The sequence below is a fragment of the Cuculus canorus genome, chromosome W (assembly GCF_017976375.1).
Source record: "Cuculus canorus isolate bCucCan1 chromosome W, bCucCan1.pri, whole genome shotgun sequence".
In the NCBI taxonomy this organism is placed as follows: Eukaryota; Metazoa; Chordata; class Aves; order Cuculiformes; family Cuculidae; genus Cuculus; species Cuculus canorus.
The window spans coordinates 20352127-20373517 of NC_071440.1; the positions used below are offsets into that span (position 1 = coordinate 20352127).

Genomic DNA, 21391 nt, shown 5'->3' on the forward strand with positions numbered 1-21391 from the left:
ATGCTTGCTTCCTGTTGTTCAGCCACCCAGCCAAGGAAACTATCCTTGGACAAAGATGATGTTTGATGTCCCTTTGTCATAACTTTTGGATGGCTCCAACACAGAGAAATTACATACGAATCATCTACTTACTGTCCTCAAGGGCTATACTATAGTTATGTGAGGCAGGCACCAGCTGCCCAACAAGAAACTAATTTCTATCAAGCATCATACAGAACTCTTTGTAATAGATTTTACTTTATAGGGAAATCTACAAAACAGAAAGAATACAAACTGAATTAGTAAGTAACACGGAGAGATCAATACATAAAAATTAGGATGCACATTTTTCATGGTGCTTCACTGTACTGACAAGTCCAAAGAAGCATGAGAAAATTCTAAACAAACCTGCTGCAGCTACGAGATCTTCTTGAAGAGTTATAGCTTCTTGGGGGTGTTCTGGATCTCTTCTCTTTCTTCTTTTTCTCATCTCTCTCTTTTTCTCTGTCTCGCTCCTTCTTCTCCTTATCCTCATCTTTTTCCTTTTCTTTGTCTCTGTCCTCTTTGTCCCCTCCTTTGTCCTTATCTTCCTCCTTGTCCTTAATCTTCTCTCTGTCCTTCTCCCCCTCTTTCTCAACATCATCTTTTTCCTTGTTCTGGTCTCTCTCTTCCCTGTCTTTTTCCTTCTCCTTATCTTTGTCCTTTTCCCTGTCCTTGCCCCTGTTTCTGTTCTTGTCTCTGACTCTCTCTTGATCTTTGTTTTGCCCTCTCTCTCTCTCCTGGTCCTTCTCCTTGTCCTTATCCCTGTTTCTCTCTTTATCTTGCTTTCTTTCTCTTTCTTTGTCTTTGTCCTGGTCTTTCTCTTTCTCGTTTTCTTTGGCCTTTTCTTTTTCCTTGACCTTTTCTTTGTCTCTTTTCTTGTCCCTGTGAAAAGCCAGACACAAACCCATTAATTCATCTTTGAACTTCCCAATAAAATGTAAAACTAACTCTTTAGCATATATTAATTGTTCAAGAGAAAATTATGTGTTTCTGTTGAAAAATAGTAATTATTCAAAATTTTCATTTTCCACCCCTGTTCACAGGAGAGAAAGGCTATACAGCCAGGAAAAAATTTGGAAACCAAGTTGGGGAGAGGGGGGCCAAAATCAAATCAAACTGCGATCTTCAAAGTGATGTTATTACACTTTGAAAGAATATGTCTTTTTGTGGAAACATTCTTAGAAGCCGGAGGCCACGATGTTTTTAGAGGACCTTGAACGGCGATATAAGAGAGAGTTGGAGGTAGGAATGAGAAGAAATGGCAACACGCCCGGAGCAGAAGAAAGAAAACAAGGCTTAAGAAAATGCAAGTTATGATGATAATGTAGAAGAGCATGTAAATATGCGCAGAGTCAGTCAACCAATTAAGTGTTTAGAATAGGCGCGTGAACAGTAGTAATTAACCAATAAGATTGTAAGCTTGAGCGCGTGGACAGTCAAAAAAACATATATAAGTTTAGCCTTCTGATTAAGAGAGGGTGTTCGATTTGCACTCGGAGTCCGTTATCTTAAATCTCCTCAATCTTTTCACCTCACAGCTATGTTACTATACATACATAAATGTTATACATTTTGTCAGGAGTTCAACATCAATTAATACACAGAATCAAAAAAAGAGGGATAAAATTTCACCAGATTCCCTCAAAAGTCAAATGTAAGGTCAAAACTCAACCAAGATAATTCGATCATCCATAATGTCATTAGGAATTTGAAAATTATTGATAAATTGTTAAGAAAGACAGTAAAACCAGAAGCAAGATAACAGAACAAGACAGCTTCTTTGGGATAGGCAGTATGATACGTGTTCATAGAAACGGTGAGGAAAATTCCAGTGGGTGTCCTAGTAGTCAAGCCAAATAAAAACATATTAGATCACAGCTTTGGCTGGAGGATTACATTTCGGTACAGGATTATTTGGAAGCACGAGACTCTGGACCATCTTTCCTTTCCAGCAAAGAGAAGAGACACGCAACTCCTAGACCTGCCTCTAGGACATATGAAAATGAACAACTGTTCAGAGAGAGAAACAGGAGAAAGCACAAGAGAAGTTGTTGATCAGCAGGCCTTTTCATGTCCAAGAGAACCAGATTGACACAAGTTGCTGTGCCTATTGGTATTGGTACCTATTCTAGGATTTGTAAAGATTCTCAAAGAGACTCCTTCAGACATGAAAGGCCCTACACACAGCCCCCACCTTTCTTCATTGGAACAAGTGTTTGGCTACTACTAATAAATAGTAAGCTCATTTCATGGACTGTGACCTGAAGACTTTGGTTCCTATCAGGTTTTGGCAAATACCTCTTTAGATGTCTTGCAGAAGGCATGTAAGATCATAAAGATGAAACAGCACACAATCCCTGCAGTAGCAAGGGGTCTCACAATGACCCAAGAAGTGCCTTCCAGTTATTTATCACAAAGATTTCATTGGACTTGCCCCTTCCAGTGAGCAGATATCTCAAGAAGCTCCAGACAACAGCAACAGAGAGTCAAAAGGATCCATCAACAAAGCCCAGCTATATCGCCTACTCCTAACTGTTCCCACCGAGGTCCACAGATCTGCAGTTTTCTTTCCCACAAAACTTCTCCCCTCAGAAAACGGGAGACAACTGCACAAACTAAGTATGAAACTCCCTTTAAATTGGTCAGGGGAATTACAGAGATGAAACAGAAAGAGAAGTACCAAGGCGTCTATTCATGAAGCTACTTTCATAGGCACTTTTGTTTTGTGAATATTCATTATTTTATCCCTCAGAAAAATATATTATCATTCAAGGAGATAAAGGAATTATCTTACTGGAATTTCACAGTTTAATAATTAGACAATCAGACTTAAAAAAGAATAGACTAGGTAAAATATAGATGTATTAGATCCTGAAATTTAAATATGCCACATAAGAGACATATGCGTTTGTGCCTACAGTAATGTATGGTCAATATGAAAATAGCCAAAGGCAAAAAAAAAAAAAAAAAAAAAACCAAAAAAAACCCAAAACTTGTTCTCAGAATGCGGGATCAGTTTCAGCCTGAATCCAACCTTCTCAACAGATATAAAGAAGTGCCACCCACTTTTTTTGTGCATCACACAGGCTACACAACATACCTAATCCTTTGGTTAAAGTCTGACAATTAAAGTTACCCATCTTTAATCAGCTTGCATGTTGGTATAAATGTAGACTACACTTTGGTATCAAGGTTTAGGTACCTCAGTGTTGTGGTTTAACCCCGGTAGGCACCATATGAGTTATTATGAAGAAAATTAACTATATCCCAGCCAAAACCTGTACACTCAGCATAAAAATTTAGTTTCTATTCTTTTGTCCTACAAACAAAGCCTAAGGACAGGCTAAAGGAGTTAGATTCCATCCTTTGCCATCACCTAAAAGGTTAGTTAGATTTTATTCAAAAACTTTGTACTGTGTGCTAAGAACAGTCTAATTTTTCAGTAATGGAACTCACCGAGAGTGAGAGCGACTTCTTGATTTCCGCTTTTCCCTAGATCTAGACCGTTTTTTCAGGGGACTTCTGGATCTGCATCTGTCCTTGTGTCTTGAGAGCGACCTGTTGCCAGATCTACTTCTATATGAACAATGTCAGAAGAAAAATATTCTAATATTGAAACTTCATAAAAGTTAAGTCAAGCAAGAAGGAAAAAAAACCCCACATAAATCTTGCCTCACTACATAAACTTTCCTAGAGTTACCCCTCAGTAATACGCTGCCTACCAACATTTTTGTAAATATGGATACTTTAAGCTTCACCAGGTGCACATGCACCCCTTTGAAACAATGCACCATTTAAGTAATACTCATGTTTCATAATAATTTCCATGTATATTCTGTAAAATATAAATTCATATTGTATTAGGATAGCTGTCCTTAGTAAATCTAGTGCATAAGATCTACTATAGACAATTCCTTGCAGCTTTTAAAAATAATTAGTTACTTTTTCCTTCTCTTCCAGGCCCAGTCACTTATTGCAGTCTTGATCAATGAAGAAAGATGGCTTTAACTGGCCTCTTTGATCTCCAGCCTTACAATACAATTGAACTTAAAAAAAACCCCACCACTACATACCACAAAACAAAAAAAAAAAAACCCTACTCTAACCCACTCTCTGTGGTTCAGCATCTAGTCAAGTTACCTTTTCAGTTGAGAGGATATGTTAGCATGGATTTCAATTATAAGAGTTCTCAAGAAAAGGGATGAGCATTGTCTTGTGAGACCTCATCTGGAGTACTGTGTCTGGTTCTGGAACCCTCAACATAAGAAGGATATGGAGCTTTTGGAACGGGTCCAGAGGAGGGCTACAGAGATGATCAGAGGGCTGGAGCACCTCCCATACGAGGGCAAGCTGAGAGAGTTGGAGTTGTTCAGCCTGGAGAAGGCTCTGAGGAGACCTTAGAGCAACCTTCCAGTATCTGAAGGGGGCCTACAAGAACACTGGGGAGGGTCTGTTTACAAAGGCCTGTAGTGATAGGACTAGGGGCACTGGCTATAAACTGGAGACGGGCAGATTTAGACTAGACATCAGGAAGAATTTCTTCACTATGAGGGTGGTGAGGCAGTGGGACAGGTTGCCCAGGGAAGTTGTGGATGCCCCATCCCTGGAGGTGTTCAAGGCCAGATTGGACGGGGCCTTGGGCAGCCTGATGTAATGGGAGGTGTCCCCGCCCATGGCAGGGGGTTGGAACTGGCTGATCTTTAAGGTCCCTTCCAACCCAAACTATTCTATGATTCTATGATTTAGTACACAATAAATAAAGAATGCAAATAATGTGTAGATACTCCAGTAGAAATCCGATTGAAGTCGTCTGCTAAGCATATATAGTATAGTCTCAGATTTGATGGAGAAAAGAAGACTTTAAAAAGGTACTATACTCTTTTTTGCAAAATATTCCCTATATTTTTAATTTTATATTCTGTAGGAAAAGAAAAATAAAAAGCTAAATTTTAACATTATGTTTCAAAAGAACACATAATTGGATACTTTGCCTGAGAGGTTAAGGTACGATGAAGTTAAACTTAACCCAAGACAAAAATTCATGTATATTACTCAATAAATCCTGAAGAACAGGGAGATACAAAAAATGCCAGCTCCACTTGTCTTCTGCAGCTCAAGACACACAGAGTAAGATATACCAAAAGGAGAGGAGAGGCGATAATTTTTTTACCTACAGCTTTGCTCCATGTCACGCATCAGTGCAGAAATACCAACTAATTACAGGGAAAATTAATTACAATTTAGTCTAAATCAGACCTTGAATAAATTTTATATCATGGACATTAAAGCAATTTAGGGGGTTTGTAAAACTGGAAAACGCTAAGGACAGTTTATTCTTAGGGATGAAGTTGCCTCAACAGATCAGACTGGTCTTTTTTCAGAATGTTCTCAAAAATGACATTAACAGTAGTAAAATGATTTAAAAAAAAAACATATAACTATAAACAATTGTTTAAAGCACGGGTTTTCTGCAAGTAAAAAAAATATGCAAATTTGTCTTCTAAAAATCAATTTGATTTGTGTCAGTACAAAATAGCACTGAGATTACTGCAGTGTTACACAAAACAAAGACTGTTTTTTCAGTTTTGCCCTGAGTTAGAGAAACAGAAGAGAAGCAAGCAATAAGGAAATGAACAAATGATTCTTCTTGCATTAAAAAGGTACCCAACGTTTTGATGTCATTAGATAACATGTACTGTGTAACACCATCACAAAACTGAAGCCTGCAGTTAGATCATATTTGTCTGGTGGTATAACTGATGTAGTGTGTCCCTCTGGCCAGCTTTTCTGTATGTAAAAGAATTCTAGTTGCTTTGTTAAAAGAGAGTGGATGTAAGCTATAGCCCGGCGGTTACTTCGGTACTTCAATCAGCAGCTTTCTCCTGGAAGCTTCACAGGTTCAATCCGCGGGCACCCCTGGCTCACTTTTATATGTTTTTACCTGTATGGGAATTCTCAAGGCTGCAAATGCATTAACTTTTCTATTCCTTTGCAGTTTTTTACTCTCAGAGGATACTCCTTTTGGACTCTTAAATCACGTCTTCATTAGTGTCTGGCTAAAATTCCCTTTACAGTTGTCTGCACTAGGACCCAGCAGTTGCTGATCTGATAAGGGACACTGGAATGCAGAGTGTTCTTCATAAATTGTTACTCCCCTAGAGAGAGATAAGCACTCCCAAGCTGAAACAAAACAAAAAACCTTACAGGAGTAAGAGGGGGGAGATGGGGGGGAACTCACACACAGTTGCAGTGCTGTCACTGCAACACTGACAACCCTCATCTTTTTAAAGTGCAAGCCATAAGTCATCAAATACATTTTGAGTTTCTTTTTTTTTTTTTTTTTTGATACTTAATGTAGCTAAATATCTTTAGATTGATTTTGTAAATGATCAGAAGACATTCCTGACATTGAATCCTTTCAGGAAGCATTTGTAAAGTTCCATCCACAAAACACAGACTATTTCTTTTTCAAATATAGAGGGCACAAAATGAAATTATGCTATATGGCACAAAATGTACCATGAAACCATAGAAATGGTTATGCTACATGGCACAAAACGTACCTTCTACTGTGTTTTACCTGAAAGTAATCCTGAAAACATTTAGCATTGAGGGGAAAAGATTATCTCTTCAGAGACAAAGTTCCTAATTATTCTGATTTGCTCAGTGCAAGTTACTAATCTTCTCTATGAGGATACTTGTCTCATAACTCAGTAAGAAATCTGAGTAACCACCACCACAAAAATACCCAAAACCCAACCAACCAACTAACCAAACCCACAACCCCTCCCCCCACAAACAGTATGATCTCTTAATCCAAAATAAAAAACATACCTACCTGTGTTTCGAATGCGATCTTTTCCTTCTAGATCGGGATTTTGAGCTAGACCTGGATTCTGAACGAGAACGGGAATGAGATCGACCGCCTTTTCTTTCACTGCTCTTTCCAGACTCTGAGAGGAAAAAAAACACTTTGCAGTGTAAGCTCAGAACATTTAAAGATCCCAGTTAACAATCTGGCACAAGTGGAATGTACCACATATAGTGCAAGGGGCCTACACTTTGCACATCTTCCTTCTTTGCAAATATCCTTCAGAAACATCCAAGAAAGTCATTGCATATACTCGTTGAGTGCAGCCATCCTGCAGCAGTACACATAAACCAGATAATTATAAACAGCTAGGTCTGTTGGGAATGGGATTTATGTTGCTGCCACAATGCACAAGATTACAACACATTCTCCTCTGGTACATTATGTAATATAACTTTTTTTTTTTTTAATAACCTCGAAAGAATAGAGTAAATTTAGAGGGCATAAATTTGAAAACAAGCATAAACTGTAAATAATAATTAGTACTTTCTATACTTTTAGATATTCCAACCATTGTACAAATATTGAAGTTCCATTCCTCAAACACTAAACAGTGGAGGAGGAAGAGATGGAGAAAAGGGGGTGAAAAGTTTGATGCAAATGCCAGGAAGTCAAAAGAAAGCTTACCAGTGACCTCAGCAGACTTTGGCTCAGACTCTAAAAGATTATTAATCTGCTGCTTTGAGTACCCTTTTCCTGTGTTTGAAAGTGCTCTTAAAAGCCAGGGTACACACAGAACATGTCTGTTAGGTAACGAAGATAATATACCTACCTGGCTCAATAGCAGCAGATATGAAAGACTGGGCTTCCCTTACTCTCTTCATCACTTCTTCTAGTTCCTTGGCAGCAGCTTGTGGTGTCATTTCAGGGGGCTTCACTATTGCATTATTGGAGTGATTTATTCTAAATTAGGGAAAAATAAAACCTTTAACTCCCAAACACTTGAAAGGGAAAATGAAAAACAAATAACACCTCAACTTCCACATATGACTAAAAATTTCAAAGTTCAGCAAAACTACATATTTTTCCTAACGCTCATCTGAAAATGTCTGTCTTTTATTCCTTTCAAATATTACCATTTAAAATAAATGTGGCACAGTATTTCTGTGTTAAAATATTTTTCTAGTAGAAGTCTAGAAATCTGGTTTTCTGTTTCAGATCAAATCTCTACATTAAGGTCTACTAAGCACATACACATCGTATATAAAGCTTAATTAGCAACAAGGACTTTGCAGATTCTCTCACCGTTATGGCTTTCACTTACGCAAGATTAGATGTAGAAATGTTTTAATCGATGCCATCTATATTCTTCTTAGAGAAGGTTATGCCCAACCTTGAAACTGGAGTTCATAAAAGCATTCATTCCAGTTTCTAACAATAGGTCCTTATATTGAAAAAATATTCATCACAGCAGTTTCCTCCACATCAAAGTCATAAATGTATAAAGATACTAAGAAAGCTCTCATTCCATATTCATATGGATAATTAATTTCTTACTTCAGTGGCCTGTCTCCAAACATGACTCCATTAAAGGCAAGAGCTCGAGGTACAGAATTTTGGTCTGCAAATTCCACAAAAGCAAATCGTGTTGGTTGCGTCTCATCACCTGCCATTCGCACAAATTTGACTTCTCCAACTTGCTTAAAGAATTCAAGCAGCTGATCTGCTGTTGTAGTCTAAAAAGAGTCGAAGAGCTCAGTTGAAGTAAAATAGGTAAAGAAAACCACTTATCCAACATATCAGGTAATCTAAGAGCTGCAGATTTTGGAAAGACATCTCACCATTATTATACAGGCAACGTGAATTTAGTAATGTCACACTTTAAGAGAGAAAGGTATTAATCTAAAGAATATACTACAATTTGAAATAGTGCAACCACAAGCCCTGAAGTCCTACATCTAGGTTAAAAAAAGCACTTGCACAGGATTTTGTACTTTTCTGGTGCCTCATTTAAAAAAAAATGATGAGGAATTTCCCTATACACCCATGCCCAAGCTATTGATTGTGAATTTTAATCAATTAGAAAAAAATAATCCAAACAATATTACAAGACTTTGCTTGTTAGAAAGCAAACTGTGGAATTCATTAATTCAATCAATTGCTGAAAGAAACAAATTTCTGTCAGACCTAAATTTCCTGTCAGAGAAACTCAAAGATATTTATGCTAATTTTGCAACTTCCACTAGGACAAATCATTCCTTCTTACTGTACTTCAGCAACTGCACACTGTTGTGGGTGACAGCTACCATGATCTCACCAACTTCTGAGGCACTGTTCAGCTAACACAACCGAGCTGGAGATTTGATCAACACATAAGTATGTTTCTTGAATACAGCTACACTGATTTTTCTGGTATCCTGCTGGAATGAATTCCACAGTCTGGTCTGAACTGATTGGCAAAGGAGCATTCAGAATTTGAAATATCACTAGGCACCAAAAAGAGTATCTTTTTTTTTTTGCTTAAATTCCTATTGGCATTAACTAACAAAGACTCTTAACATTTAAGATTACAATTCATAAATTACAACTCTGCATCTTCCATTAGTATTGCCAATAAAAAAAAATAAAAAAAAGCTACCTGTGAATTCAGATTTCCAACATAGACAGTTCTTCTGATTTCATCAATTTTAGATGGGTCCACATTCCCCATAATTGGTGGCTGTGGTATTTCTCCCAGGGCTGTAATGTTAGGGTCCAATGCTGCTGGTATAGCCCCCAAAGTGCCAAGTGAAACACTGAGCTAGAAAATGCAAAAATAGAATATGCAACTGTTAAAGGATTTTCACCAGACAGTGGGTAACTCTAGGCTTGCTTTATTCACAACTCAGAGTTGGGCCATCACCTCAGTGAGTGGCAAAGGCCCACACAAAATCATCAGATATTTATATATTTTGACATAGCATTATACAACAGCTATTTTCTTTGAAAAGTTCTTGGTGGTTTTCCATGTGCTCCTAGTTCTTTATTCTTCATTAACTCAAAAGTCCACCTTGATAATTCATCTCCACTGTCTCGTTTTGGTTCTTCCTCAGAAGTGATGCTTCAACGGTCGCGTTCCACCTCTGGTCATAAAAGTCACTTATCTTCTTTCTTGAGACACATCTATTCTCCTTTAAACTTCAAAGAAAAAACCTCAAGCTGTTCCATTAACTCATACCTATACCTAGTCTATGCCTATACTCAAAAATAGGTTGACCTAATCATCAGTTATCATCAGATCTAATACCTGCGTTCCAAGTCTGACATTTCTAGCACAATCTGTTGATTCAGCTGGACTGGGGCTATACTTGGGACAATTGAGCAGCATTCTTGTAGTTGTCATAAAGATTGATTTCCAACACCTGCTCTTATTATATTCTTAATACAATACTCTGTTTATCACAATCAACCATCGATAATATCTAAGTCCTACATGGATATATTTATCATATTTTCTCATTTCTCTTAACAGCAACCATGCAGTGGTGCGAGATACTTCACTTGTTAATACTTGTCTGCCTTGTGCATTTCTATAAAAATAAATCTAATGAATATAGGCAAGACCTTAAACAGTAAGATCCCAGATGAGTACTGTACTGGGTTTATGTGGCAAAGGTTTTGGTAGCAGAGAAGGCAGCTACAGGGGTGGCTTCTGTGAGAAGATGCCAGAAGCTATGTTCCAGTTGGCTCCAAGATGGACCCGCTGCTGGCCAAGGCTGAGCCAAACAGCAACAGTGGTAGCACTCCTGGGATAATGCATTTAAGAAGGGGGAAAACTGCTGTGTAACAGCAGTCAGCAGAGAGAGGAGGGAATACGTGAGAGAAAAAAGCCTGCAGACACCAAGGTCAGCGGAGAAGGAGGGGGAGGAGCTGCTCCAGGCACCAGAGCAGACATTTCCCTGCAGCCCATGGTGAAGACCATGGCGAGGCAGGCTGTCCCCCTGCAGCCCATGGAGGTTCACGATGGAGCAGATATCCACCTGCAGCCTGTGGAGGGCCCCATGGTGGAGCAGGTGGATGTGCACTGAAGGAGGCTGTGACCCCATGGAGAGCTCTCGCTGGAGCAGGCGCCTAGCAGGACATGTAGCCCCATGGAGAGAGGAGCCCACACTGGAACAGGTTTGCTGGCAGGACTTGCGACCCCATGGGGATCCACGCTGGAGCAGCTTGTTCCTGAAGGACTGCAGCCCATGGGAATGCAGCCTGCGGGAATGACTCATGTTGGAGAAGTTCCTGGAGGACTGTCTACCGTGGGAGGGACTCCACACTGGAGCAGGGGAAGAGTGCAAGGAGGAAGGGGTAGCAGGACAATGTGTGATGAACTGACCACAACCCCCATTCCCAAACCCCCTGCGCTGCTCAGGGAGAGGAGGTAGAGAAATCGGGAGTGAAGTGGAACCCAGCAAGAAGGGAAGGGTGGAGGGAAGGTGTTTTAAGATTTGTTCTTAATTCTCATTACCCACTGGTAATTGGCAATAAATTAAATTAATTTCCCCAAGTCGAGTTTGTTTTGCCCATGACGATAATTGCTGAGTGATCTCCCTGTCCCCTGATCCCCCCGCCTTTCGTCATGTGGGGAGGGGGAGTGATAGAGTGGCCTGGTGGGCATTTGGCGACCAGCCAAGGTCAACCCACCACAAGTACTTTTTTTAAAGAATAAAAATCTACCCATAAATAACCTTCTATAGTATAAGGTTTTCTGTGCACTGTCACTTAACACCTTATCAGAGTTTTTTTTTTTTTTTTTTCCCACAAGTATTATAAATACATGAGGAACTGCTGAGGCCTTGCCCAGCAAGGGAAGAAGGGAATTTGCAGTGCCCATGGCCAGTTTGTTCCATAACAGACATCAATCCATCAATCTAAGATTACACTAAGCTCTGCTGTGGAAGTTTGTGCCGAGTGCCCCACCAACATTGTGCCACACATTGTCAGCAATGGTTTGGGAAGAAACTGTCAACATTCCCAACGGTAGGTGAAGTGGTTGACAAACTCCACCAGTATGCGGACAGATTCTCTCGGCCTTTCCAGGCCTGCATCTCAGCTCTGGAGAAACTGTCTGAAAAAGTGTCCGAAAGATTCAACAGAGCCAAACAAAGATCTGAACGCTTATTTGACAAACTGTTTGAGAAATTGTTCCACACGGAGGATAGATCCTACTCCTCACCTGCACAGGTCCACATCACAGCCACTAAGACAAGATGTCCTACTGTGAAACCAACCTGAGAGAGCCCGCAAACACCATGACGCACACTGTGGCTTTTCCTGCATGATCATGGAGAGGACATGAGGAGACAGGATAGAAAACCTACTGCTGCCCTAGAGTCACAAGTTCGTAGTTTAAAAGGAAATACACATGTGGATTCTTTCAGGAGAAATGTTGCTCCAGTCTCCAGTGAATGGGTTTCAACCCGCTGTGATCAAACCAGACCCATTCCTAGATGGGTACTATGTTCCAAATTAGAGGGGCCCTGCCTCCAGTCAGGTGGAGGAGAGGGACAGCCGAGTTTATTGGACTGTGTGGATTCCATGGCCTGGCACGAGAGAACCACAAAAATACAAAGCCTTAGTAGATACTAGTGCGCAGTGCACCCTATTGCCAACGAATCATAAAGGGACAGAATCCGACACTGTTTGTGGAGTGACAGGGGGATCTCAAGAAGTGACTGTAGTCAAGGTCTAAGTGAGCCTAACTGGGAATAAATGGGAAAAGCACCCCATTGTAACTGGATCTAATGCACCGGGCATCCTTGGCATTGATTATCTTAAGAGAGGGTACTTCAAAGCCCCCAAAGGGTATAAGTGGGCCTTTGGTACAGCAGCTGTAGAGACTGAGAATATTAAACAGCTGTCTAAACAAATGGGCCAGAGGTTTTATTAGATAAACTAATAAAACACCCAAACATGCACAAAGCCATTTAGGTAGAGAAGCACTCGGAACAATTTAAGTACTGTAGACCTGACTATCCATGGCTAATTACCAGGATGGGATTTAAAGCGTGCAGATGTAAACTGTGTGCAAAACCCCATCTGGAGTTTACTGTTCACTGGTTTGCGCAAATGCAACATTAAAAATCAAATAAATCCCCATGCATAATAAATCAAAAGTGCTATGCCTAATGTGACAGATAAAAGGACTGTAGGACTCTTTCCAATATTTTTGTAAGATATATCTAGAGGAATCAAATTTCAGGATGTCTAGAAACATGTTTTTAAGACTTCACACTTCCTTCTTTGAAGACTTTTTCTACTTTCTGCTATCCAAGCTTATGTTACTATGTAGCAGGATAGGAATTAATCCTTTTATGCAATGTAGTTTTACTTGGGCTACTTTACACACTGCAACTATCCACCAACAGCAGTACCATAAACCTCAAAGTATATAACCAGTACCTGGTGATGAGAACGGGGTACCTACTTTAACTCAGTGTTATTGGATATGAAAAGCAAAGATCATTCCTAAAATACGGTGGGAAGAGAAGGGAATAACACCTCTGGTATTTTGTAGCGTGAATTTTGGCAGGTAAGTACACTGTATCGGAGAACTCCACTAATCTTGCCAAAAAATTAAATGAAGCCCTGGATAGGGACATCAGCTGAGTTTAGAGACAGAAGCATAAAACACGGACTGAGTGAGTTGAGGGGGAAGGTAACTGTGCAACATTGGATACTACATGCTTTACTTAATCCTTTGTTGCAGGCTTCAATCAAATCTGACATTAAACTTTATTTAACAATCTGAATGTGATTGATAAAGATACTTTTAATTTGGTCCTTTCATCATGATTTCAAAAGGCAATTGATATATTTGTCATATATATGAACTAAAGAGGGCCCAAAGAGCGGTGGTAAATGGAGTTAAATCCAGCTGGGAGGCCAGTCACAAGTGGTGTCCCCGGGGCTGGGTGTTGGGTCCTTTTGGACAAACGTATCATGTAAGGCAAGATCATTTCGGTTGAAACTCGAAGGATATTAAGTCTAAGATCTTTCCCTACAAACACAGTCACTTCCTAGAGAATGAGGACAATATAACACTCATCTTTAGATTTGGGAATTGAAATCTCTCCTGGGGAACTTTATATAAAAAAAAAAAAAGTCACTTAAAAATCACAACTAAATCAGTGTGCTGGGTTCCTGGTTTGAAATTGATTTTCTCCACCCAAGAAAGCAACTGCCTTTCTAGCAAATTAAATTTCTATCAAGCGTTAGAAATTCTCAACAAGCCACCAGTAATTTCTTTTTATGTAACAAGAGTAAACTACTGTCTTTACTTTAAATCATCCTTTTATTACTGACTTGACTTCCTCTTTAATATTGTAAAATTCACAGATAATTTATTAAAGATGCATATAAAAACAAGTGAATTTACTTTACTAGGTTAGTTTAGAAACAAACGTCTCTAAATACTGTTATTACACAAGTTCTGTTTCATATCTTTATCTTTACCAATGATCTGGATGAGGGGATCGAGTGCATCCTCAGTAAGTTTGCAGATGACACCAAGTTGCACAGCAGTGTTGATCTGCTTGAGGGCAGGAAGGTTCTGCAGAGGGATCTGGACAGGCTGGATCAATGGGCCGAGGCCAACTGTATGAAGTTCAACAAGGCTCAGTGTCGGGTCCTGCACTTGGGCCACAACAACCCCGTGCAGTGCCACAGGCTTGGGGAAGAGTGGTTAGAAAGCTGCCTGGCAGAGAACGACCTGGAGGTGTTGGTCAATAGCCGGCTGAACATTAGCCAGCAGTGTGCTCAGGTGGCCAAGGCAGCCAACAGTATCCTGGCTTGGATCAGAAACAGTGTGGCCAGCAGGACCAGGGCAGTGATTGTACCCCTGTACTCAGCACTGGTGAGGCTGCACCTGGAATCCTGTGTTCAGCTTGGGGCCCCTCACTAAAACAAAAACATTGAGGTCCTGGAGCACGTCCAGAGAAGGGCAGTGAAGCTGGTGAAGGGGCTGGAGAACAAGTGTTATGAGGAGCAGTTGAGGGAACTGGGCTTGTTTAGTCTGGAGAAAAGGAGGCTGAGGGGAGACCCTATCGCTCTCTACAACTACCCGAAAGGAGGTTGTAGCAAGTCGAGTGTTGGTCTCTTCTCCAAAGTAACAAGTGATAGGACGAGAGGAAACAGCTTCAAGTTGTGCCAGGGGAGGTTTAGACTGGACATTAGGAAAAATTAATTCATCAAAAGAATTGTCAAGTGCTTCTAAGAGGCTGCCCAGGGAAGTGGTGGAATCACCTGGAGGTATTTAAAAGATGTGCAGGTATGATGCTTAGGGACATGGTTTAGGGCTGGAGGTGGCAGTGTTAGGTTAACAGTTGGGCTCAATGATCTTAGAGGTCTTTTCCAACCTAAATGATTCTATGATTGTATGATTACTTATGCTTCATTAGCAGGAATTTTGCAGCGGAACCATGAATAAGCACATTTTATTTTACAAAATGCCTAAACTATTACTTCATATATCAATGACGGCAGTATCACCCATTTTAAGACAAAAAAAAAAGCCAAGATTCTTGTGAACTAAAGGATTTTCAAAGTCATGCAATGTCTCTTCTACAACGACAGTTATGAACCATAAAGAGAATTAGCCTAAACCTCTAATTGGTGACTTTGGTCCCATTGTTTCATTATATAAATTGTACCCTCTAAAACAGCTGTTGGAACACAAGCTTCAAAATGGATGCTGACCTTTGTGCAGGTTTTTGAAATAGTGCAGAAGAAAACAAATTTGGTTAAAGCAATGTATGGATGGATGGAAGGAAGCCAATGAATACATTCATATCTTTTAGGATGCTGATCAGCATCAGCTAAGAACATGAGAGTAGGTGTAATGTTTCTGGTAATGGAGACAGACAAGGAATCATCTAAAGACAGATAGGTTTGGGAATCCACAGGAAACCCTTAATCCAAAATTCCTGGATGGTACTAGTAACAACATCGATACTCACACTCCTGCAATACGTTTGGAAGACTGAGGACTTTCATCTTCAAATAACACGGGGTTAGTGACATTAAACCCAATGTTTCTCAAGGATTTACTATTTCCAGAATTCTCTCTGAACAGGGCACAGCAGCCTGTTGATGTCAAGAAAGGCTTACAGAGACAAAAGGGAACTGAGCAGAAGCAGCAGCCGCTAGCTCCTATGCTTTTTGCAGTAAAAACATTGTTAGGCTAACAGTCAAAAGCCCTGTCAGAGAGATATCAAGTAAAAGCACCCTAACATAGCATTTTAATATTCTGAAGGACTGTATCAAATTTAACTATTATGTTTTAACAAATTTTTAGGAGGAGGATAGTGCTGCCACTGGATCAAATTAATGGGTCTAAGGAAGGGACAATTAAAATGGACACAACCAAAACCAGTATTTACCCACTATTTTGCAAAATAAGAACCTGAAAGAAACAGCCAGGAATGGTAGTTTGAGGGTAGATCACAAGATCTACCTCTCAAAAGAGGCACCACGGCTAAATCCTCACTGATTTAGCATATAAGAGGATAACATCCATGGATCAGATACTTCTTGTTCTCTGAACGCAGAAAGGCTACTGAGTACAGAGGAAAACCAGAAATCAAACAAGGACTGAATGTTACTTACTGTAGTCAAAGAGGTTGGGGCAGGTATAGGAAGCAACCCTGCACCAGGCATCAGGCTTGTCATAGTAGGAGCAGGTGCCAATAGAGAAAGGGCTTTGGCTTCATCTGGGATTCTACCTGAAAAAGCAAATTAAAGCGTTACACTGAATTGGAACACTACACAGATGTTACTCTTTCTACGATTTTACAATTACCCTTGCATTTAAAAATGTAATAAATAAGAATGAATCTATCTATCGGATCCTTACAAAGAAACAAATATAAATGTAAGCATTTCCTTTTACCCTGCTCTACTAGGAAAACCAAAAGTGAGTACAACTTCAAAGACTAGCAAATCTCATAAATGGATTATTATTTTAAAAACTGAATAATGCACACAATTATTTAACACTTTGAGCTATGGGTCACCTGTACTGGAAACTTAATGTTCATGAACGAAACGATATCAAGCATGGACGCTTTCCCAGGGCGATGTTTTCACGGTGATCGAAAGCTGTTTTACACATGACAACTGTTCGTGTTGGCTGCATCACTAATAGCACACAGAACATCAGATACAGAAAGAAGAACATTTTTTAAAGCTTAATCCCCAGAAATGGCAATTAACCAAATCAGTAAAAGAGAGAAAGGAAAGGGGAAAGGAACAAAGTATGTGCTAACTGAATTAGTGTGCTTCTCCCCCCTCTGGTGTTACCTACTTTTGATGTAAAATTAAATAAAAATTACTCTGACTCCACACAAGATATACTACAAGTAAAGTTGGGAGTGAAGGAGGGGAGGGCAGAAAAAATCAGATTTGTACTGTCTTACATTCTCACCCTCAGTTTATCTGAGGTCACCTCAGTTTATCTGAAACTTTGATAACTTAGCTTTACATTTACTGAGATTGAAGAAAATCATAACTGATCATCTACGCAAGCTACAAGGACCAACACAAAAAAACAAGACTGTGCCTGTAACTTTTTATTTAGCAAATTAAGAAAGTCAACTACGATCACCTTCAAAATAGTTCCCTTCTGAACTGACGTATGGTTGCATACGATGCTGCCAATGTTCAAAGCAATTCCGCAGATCATTTTCTGAAAGGTTGTTGAGGAACTGTCAGTTTTGCTTTCACATCTTCTACCAACAAAAAAATGGGTTCCTTTGAGCAACAACTTGATCTTTGGGAAGAGGGAGACAGGTCTGGTGAACAGAGTGGGAGCTCAAGCATAGGGATATTGTTATTGGCTAAACACTGCTTCATAGACAAAGCGTCGTGGGCTGGCGCACACTGACATTTTCCGACCGAGGGTAAGAAAATGTCTCTATTTGAACACACATCCACTCGTACTGAGTGAAGCGACTGAGCTGAGACTTGTCTCACTGTGACAGGTTAGAACATGTTCTATACCCATCTCTGTCTCTCCCCTCCCACTCTTGGTTCCTGAGCTATAGGGTCAGTCTTGGGGGGCTTTTTGTGTTGGACCTCGTATATGTTCCTAAAATATCTATTCCCTGCTATTTCAACCATACTATATTCCCTGTCATGCTAAAAGTTTAAGTAATATCTAATCTGAACTAAACTAAGGTTTCATTCAGAGTTAGTTACAATTATACTGTTAAATGAAATCCAAAAATCTTCAGAAATCAAAAGATGTAATAATTAATTACAAATACAATTGAATGTATTAAATTTGAAATACAGTGGGATTTAAACTGGTACAAACATTAAACACCAAACTGAAAACCTACAGAAAGCAAGTTCTAATTATACTAGGTATCTATTATCTATTCAAAATTAGTGGCATAACTGCATATATGCTATCCAACTGAGCCCTTTGGTGTTACCCCATGCACTTTAATTAAAGTAAATGCTTTTATTTAAATATTGCTTTAAAAGTCAAGGTATATACAAATATTGTGCCAGTGGCTTTTACTTCTTTTGTTCAAATTGTATATGTTTTAATTATAAAACCCCTAAAACTAAAGGATTTAAAAATTAATATATTTTGTTAAAAAAAAAGCAAAATATAAGTTTGAAAACACGAGTTACAATAAACCCCACAGGAATCATACTACTTTAAAAAAATAAAAAGAAGACAAAAGTGTTGCAAACCTGTTGTACAGATCTGCAGCAAGGACTGGGTTACACTTGGATAAGACCAAAGGACAAAACAAATCTAAATGAAAATTAATTTACATGTAGCATGGGTAGAATAGAAAAGATAAAATAGCAGTACTCTTTTTTTTTCCTCATGCCTCCTATTTAGATTTATTTTATTTATGTTAAGTTTTGAGGCACCTTGCTCCATAACATGTAACAAACCACTTGATTTTGCAATCTAAAAGAAAAAATAGGAAATTAGCACTTAGGAATTAACTGTGCAATTACATCTTCCAGGGCTTTTTTAGAAACATACATGAATCTGAGTCATCGCCACAATGTTCAGCACTCTTTACAAGTCTCATTTTGAAGTTAGGCATGCAATGAGAGGTGTACTTGATTTGCCTGTCTGCTCATGAGAATCGGGTATTTGGCTGCACATCCTGCTTACTATGTAGCTCACTAACATGCTTCCAAATATACAGTTCCAACAACTGTGCGTGCAAATTAGGCATATATACCAGTACTTCTGAAAATCTAAATACTTAAATGTTTTCAAATGATTGATGAACCAGATCTTCTCTTGAGCAGCCAGCATCTTGCAATTAACTGGATACTCATACAAGTTTCTACAAGATCAACAGACATGACTCAAGTAAAGCCAGTGGCAGAAATGGCTCCTAAAGTGGTGCATCTGGATTCTGATTTAGATCCTTGGTAAGTAATGTACATAAGCATATGCCCAATTTAAGCATGCAATTACATAGAGCCAGTTCAATATACACTTAACCAGATAAACTTAAGAGATGATTAATGCAGTTAGGCCTTTTAACAGGAACTGAATTATGCACATAACTAAACAGACAGGGAGTCAAGTTCAGAAAGGTACTTAAATACAATACTGAACTTTAAGCATATGAGTCATCTTACTGACATAATTGGAATTATTCATTTGTTCAAAGGTTGCTTAAGGAAAAAAAAACAGTCCTGCAATGATTTTCCTAATAAAGTATTAAAGTTAAATCATTAGTCCTTGCATTTCTCAGCTATCATGTCCTTGCTCGGCTCAGCCTGTTTACCAGACTCTTTCCGATCTTAAATTTGCCCCACAGCGCCCATTCACAATTAGTTTTGCTAAAAAGACAGGACATTTAATCGAGTGTCTCCTTTTTTTATAACAAATTCAGAATCCTCTGAACACTTTCAGTTAAGTAAGCTATTAGAGCAGTTACAAAAATGAATAGCATGCATATCTAAACTATAAAGTCAGCAGCGTTATTTCCAGAATACTTTGGTCCCTCAACGATGTAATGTTTTATTTCAAATACAAAGCCTAGTTGGTCGTTCCATGCCACAAACAAAGATCTGCTCATTTATTTTATTTGAGAATGAGGAATCCGTATCTCTACAGACAGAATCCACAAAATTTGCCTTTACTTTCAGAGATACTGTCTTTTCAAAAGACTTCCCTCTAGTTTTTAAGACCAGGTCAAACTTTTTAATAATTCTATAGAAAATAAACTGTTGTGGATGAAAAATAACAACAACCAAACCTGAAATAGCTTGCAAATTTAGTTCCCTGTTCTTCAGACAGTTTTGAAAAACAAATTTTTTTTTGAATTTTATCTCCATGAAATTATTTATAAAAGGAATACAAGCCCACAAAGATACAACAAAACGTGGGTAATGACATAAGAAATTACAACACTTTAGTTTAAGAATAAGTCTTTCATTTTTTTAAATCATGGTATTTAAAAGCTGAAAGGAAATGAGGTAAAGATATTTATTTTCTAATAAGGAAAGCAAACAAAATCAATATGCCACATCTATTCAAGGTCAGGTTGGATGAGGCATCAGACCGGATGACCTTCATGGTCTCTTCCAACCCAAACCATTCTATGATTCTGTGTTTTGTGATAAGCCCTTCTAGCAGGCAGATGGAGAACGCCATCCTTAGAAATATTTCTTAGAAGCTTATGAGTGTTTAGTAAATTATAGATTCTATGATAATTTATCGATTTTATCTTCACTTTGCAAAGGAATATGGAAGGAAAAGTAGATTAGCTCTGCATTGCCTAGATACCTTATGCTTCTCCAGAAATGTACAGTTCTCCTAAATATCAGTTATGATTGTTACTTTTTTTATATCAGTGTTTAAGAGTCCTGGTCAACCTAGTCCATACCAGAATCCATTTTGCTAAACACTGAACAGAAGTATCTGTGTTAAGCAGGTACTAATCACAGTATTTTTATCCCCCCTCCACATGCTCAGAAGAAATTCATTTCCTACTCTTTGTACTGAAACTACATGGTTAACTTCCCCAAAAACTGCTTCAGCAATAGGTATGTTTGTTTAAAAAATACTTCCTGTTCACATCTACTCGAAATATAATTAAAGGAATTGTTATTTTCCTACTATTTTAAATCAATGGAAAACGCACAAATACAATAATTTCTGTGTTATCCAATTCATGATTCTTACTGGATTTAGCAACAGAGATTAAAGAGAACAGAACTACTGGTAATTACCTCAACTGGCACAGCTAAATCCAACAGACATCACAAAGCAAAGCTCTTCCCAGCTGCAGTTCACAGCCTGGTGAATTACCAGTGAAACCAGTTGGCCCCGATGCAGCTGGCTGGGAAGAGCAATACCTGAGGACTCGACACAGCACCTGGTCCAGCACAAGCGTCTCCTTTTTTTATAACAAACTGGGGAAATTTTCTCCTTTTTTAATAACAAATTTAGTGATAAAAAAAGCATCTGACTTTTAGCTCCTTGTAAAAGCCTTTTGACTTCAGGGCCTTTATGCAGTTATTTAATTTCATGATTTTATT

The 21391-nt window shown here is 38.8% G+C and overlaps 1 protein-coding gene across 1 annotated transcript; it reads right to left on the minus strand.

Moving 5' to 3' along the window:
• Positions 1-377: 377 nt before the first annotated feature.
• LOC128850237 (splicing regulatory glutamine/lysine-rich protein 1-like) lies at positions 378-20746 on the minus strand. Its single transcript, XM_054053232.1, has 9 exons — positions 20737-20746; positions 16469-16584; positions 9471-9632; positions 8390-8568; positions 7665-7795; positions 6860-6974; positions 3478-3597; positions 618-903; positions 378-539 (listed from the first exon to the last, which is right to left on the minus strand). The coding sequence occupies exons 1-9, from the start codon at positions 20744-20746 to the stop codon at positions 378-380; spliced, it is 1281 nt and encodes a 426-aa protein (XP_053909207.1).
• Positions 20747-21391: the final 645 nt, after the last annotated feature.

Excerpts from the sequence above, each read along its gene's own strand:
- LOC128850237 (XM_054053232.1), bottom strand. Across the intron at positions 6,975-7,664 it reads ATCTGCTGCTATTGAGCCAG|AGTCTGGAAAGAGCAGTGAA; the intron begins GTAGGTATATTA and ends TTTTCCTCTCAG. Across the intron at positions 3,598-6,859 it reads AGATCGCATTCGAAACACAG|AAGTAGATCTGGCAACAGGT; the intron begins GTAGGTATGTTT and ends TTGTTCATATAG.